The following is a 3,411-nucleotide window of genomic DNA, read 5'->3' as shown; positions in this document are numbered from 1 at the left end:
TTATAGTTATAAATTTAAATAATTTAAAAAATAAAATAACATCTAATTATTCATGTACATCAATCTCGTTAATACTCCTTCATAAACCTTAATTCCTGATGTTCATTCATACAAAAAAAGAAAAAGAAAACACATCTAAAAAACAATTCAAAAGAACTTTTCTTCATCTTTTCTGAGTTTTTCTACATCTCTTTTAAAGAATGTCTCTCTCTCAATTTTCAGACTGAAACTCTCTCTTCTCTCTCACACTAGTCCACTACAGTCTCTCTTAGTCTCACTCTAGTCTCGTCTCAGTCACACTCGCCGGCGTCTCCACGTGTCGCAGCTTTTCCTAAGCTCCTCGTCGCCGGCGACAGAAACAACTCGTCGGATCATCGTCGCTCGTCGTCTTCTGGTTTCGGGACTTCGTCGTCGCCGTGAACCGTAGTCCGTTGATGAGTTTCTACATTGTCGCTTTTTTTGTTTTGTCTTTTTCAGATTTTACTTCTTTTTGTATTTTGAAATGATGTTAATTACTAAACAATTAATTTACTTTATTTCTGATCTAAATGTTGCTGTAAATTATGAATGAAGTAGAATTTTCTGAATTTGGTGCTGAAAATATGAGCTAACTTTTAGGTTGATGAAAATTATCACTGAGTTGAATTTGTTGCTTATTATCATAACCTTAAAATTGTTACTGTGTTACTGAAACAATCACCTAACTAAATTTGTTGTTGCTGTAAATTATCTTTGGAGCTAAATTTTTTGCTGATGAAAATTATCAATGAATTGAATTTGTTGCTGTAATAATAAATTTGTTGAAAATAAATGCTGACGTGATAATATAATCTGTGGTGTTTTGTTATTTGTCCATATATATATATATATATATATAGGTTAAAGATATCGTATGAGGTTAAGTAGAATTACTAATTTAATATGACATCTCTTAAACTCGATACCGATGTATATCCTTGCAAAACATGAACATATACATTATTGCTTCCGTTATGGTAAAGCTTATCGAGTTAGCGTTGAAGATATAATATACAATACTTAAAATCTTTTGTAAGATGAACAACATTTTTATTTAAACATTAAGCTGCTGCTGCTACCAAACAGGTTAGATATATATACACTAGAGTGACTAGACATCATATATATATATAATTACAGTTGGTGATGAAATATAACTTGACAGAAAAGTTTATATTTAACTTAAAATTGAATCCCATCAAGTTAAATAAAGTTTCCAAGTGAAAATTAAAATTATAAACATGAGAGAAAGGAAAGAAAAGAGAATGAGAATCCGAAATAAATGATGAAAAAAATGAGTATAATTAACCATTTAAATTTGTGAATAATCTCTAGATAGATCTCTTAGCTTATACATGCATGGGCAATTAAATTGGATGCCCGGGCGTATGTATTTAATTTCCAATTTTGTGTTTGTCCTAAATAATTATTCTACTCCTTTCCAAAGAATTTCTATACAAGGTAACAATTTTTGAAATAATTAAGCAAAAGCCGGGTATGCAGAAGCCAAATTGGTAGGTATGCATGGAGAATTCTTCCATGCCTTAGCATGAATCTTGAGAATCTCCCTCGCCTTCTCCTTCGTCTTGCTTCCACTATCCACCTGAAGACTCAAGCACAGCTTCGCCACCACACCAAGCTTCAGCATCTCTTGAACAACCACCGGCGTCGCGGAGAATTTCGCCACGGACAAAAGAATCCTCACCGCCCTATCGTTCGCCATCGTCGAAACCCTAAGAATCTTCTTGGAAACAATGGCCAATCCCGCTCCATGGCTGTTTCTCCCCCACGAAGAGATCTGGATCAGAGCGTGGAGGGCGGCTTTTGTTGCCTTGTGAGAAATCTGGTCCTTCAAAACCTGAACTAGCTCCACGAATAACTCGGTTCTTAAGTGAAGAAGGTGAACCGGTTCAGCCACCTCACACATTGATTTCAGCAAGAAAACTGCGTAAGCTCTTGAATCGTATGTTCCTTTCTGCAAAATCCTCGTTAGAGAATTCACAAACTCTCCGTTCTTGAATCCTATGAGATTCTTCAATCCAGCTTCGGATACATGAAGATTGTAGAGCATGCTTAGTGCTTCATCGGAGGGACTATTCTTCAAAGCTTCATCATCATCGTCGTCGTCGTGATGATCAGAAGAAGAACAATCGATGTTGTTGTTGACAACGGAAGCCAAGAAGTCAACGGCACCAGCAGCTTCCATGCACCTTTTGTTTGTTTCGCTTCCAGAAGCAATGGATTTGAGCTTTCTGAGACACTTGATCTGGTTGACGGTGGTGGAACGGGAAGCATCTTTGAGGAGCTTTGAGATCTGGTTTCTGTTGACCGGTGGTTTAGGTGTGGGAATCCTTTGGATGCCGTGGGAAGCGTTGATGGTACACCATGACTGAATCAATCGGCGAAGAGTGTGGTTTGGAGTTAGATCGGAGAAATCAGAAGAAGAGAGTTGTTGCTTGGTTACGGGGCAGGTGTTGTTCTTGGCGGAGAAGAGCCATGTCTCGATGCTCTCTCTGTCGTAGGTGATGCCGGTGGAGACGGTTACTGGATCCTTCATGATTTCAAGCGAGATTGGGCAGAGAAAGAACGGAGGAACGTCGATCTCGTTATCCATGGATCTGAATCTGAGGTGTGATCTGATTTAATTTGATTTGTTTTCTTTGTTGAGAGTTGAAACTTGAGTTGAGAGTTGAGAGTTGAGAGTTGAGGAATGAAGAGCGAAGAGGAAGGAGGAGGGTATTTATACTGGTAAGCGCGTGTTATGAACGTGGGGAAAGTCAAAACACGCAAAAAAGGGGGGAAGGATTAGAGGGCGTAGAGATGGAGGGGCATGAAGCGACTTTTCAAAAGAAAAGAATGGAATGGAAGTGGTGAGTAGGAGTGGCTTTATTATTATTACTATAATATAACTTGGTCTGGTCGTAAACGCGAACGAGACAATGGATTCATGAATCATTAATAGCACATGCGCCAATGCACCCTTAATACTACTGCTACTTGCTAATGCTAGCTCGCCTCTCTTATTTAACCCTCTTTTAATTTTGACTTTCTCCCTCCTTTCACCCCTTATCTTAAACGTTAATTTGACGGCTGGCCGACATATCATCAAATTGCACTTCGTTTACATTTTCGCATCTGCCAAGTGGGACCGTCTAAATAAATTACTTTAGTCTTACAAACCATACTATTTATATATGTAACTAGGGTGGGAATGGGTAGAGTAGGATAGGATTTGGATTCAACTCTAATTTTATTTGTGGGTTGAGGTTTTTATATAAATTCAACTCTATTCTATTTGTGAGTTGAGAATTTTTCAACTCTAACCCTACCCACTCTTAACCTGCAGATATCCGACTCTACATGCGAATTATAGAAAAGATACATTATTATTAT

At 37.8% G+C, this 3,411-nt stretch overlaps 1 protein-coding gene across 1 annotated transcript; it reads right to left on the bottom strand.

The window, feature by feature from the left end:
- Positions 1,298-2,739, bottom strand: LOC107624094 (E3 ubiquitin-protein ligase PUB22). Its single transcript, XM_016326550.2, has one exon. The coding sequence runs from the start codon at positions 2,630-2,632 to the stop codon at positions 1,499-1,501; it is 1,134 nt and encodes a 377-aa protein (XP_016182036.1). The 5' UTR covers positions 2,633-2,739; the 3' UTR covers positions 1,298-1,498.

This window comes from Arachis ipaensis, chromosome B10, assembly GCF_000816755.2.
Source record: "Arachis ipaensis cultivar K30076 chromosome B10, Araip1.1, whole genome shotgun sequence".
NCBI lineage: Eukaryota > Viridiplantae > Streptophyta > Magnoliopsida > Fabales > Fabaceae > Arachis > Arachis ipaensis.
The sequence above is the reverse complement of the archived record's forward strand: the minus strand, read 5'-3'. Positions and strand labels throughout refer to the sequence as shown.

Excerpts from the sequence above, each read along its gene's own strand:
- LOC107624094 (XM_016326550.2), bottom strand. The coding sequence starts at position 2,632 with ATGGATAACGAGATCGACGTTCCTCCGTTCTTTCTCTGCCCAATCTCG.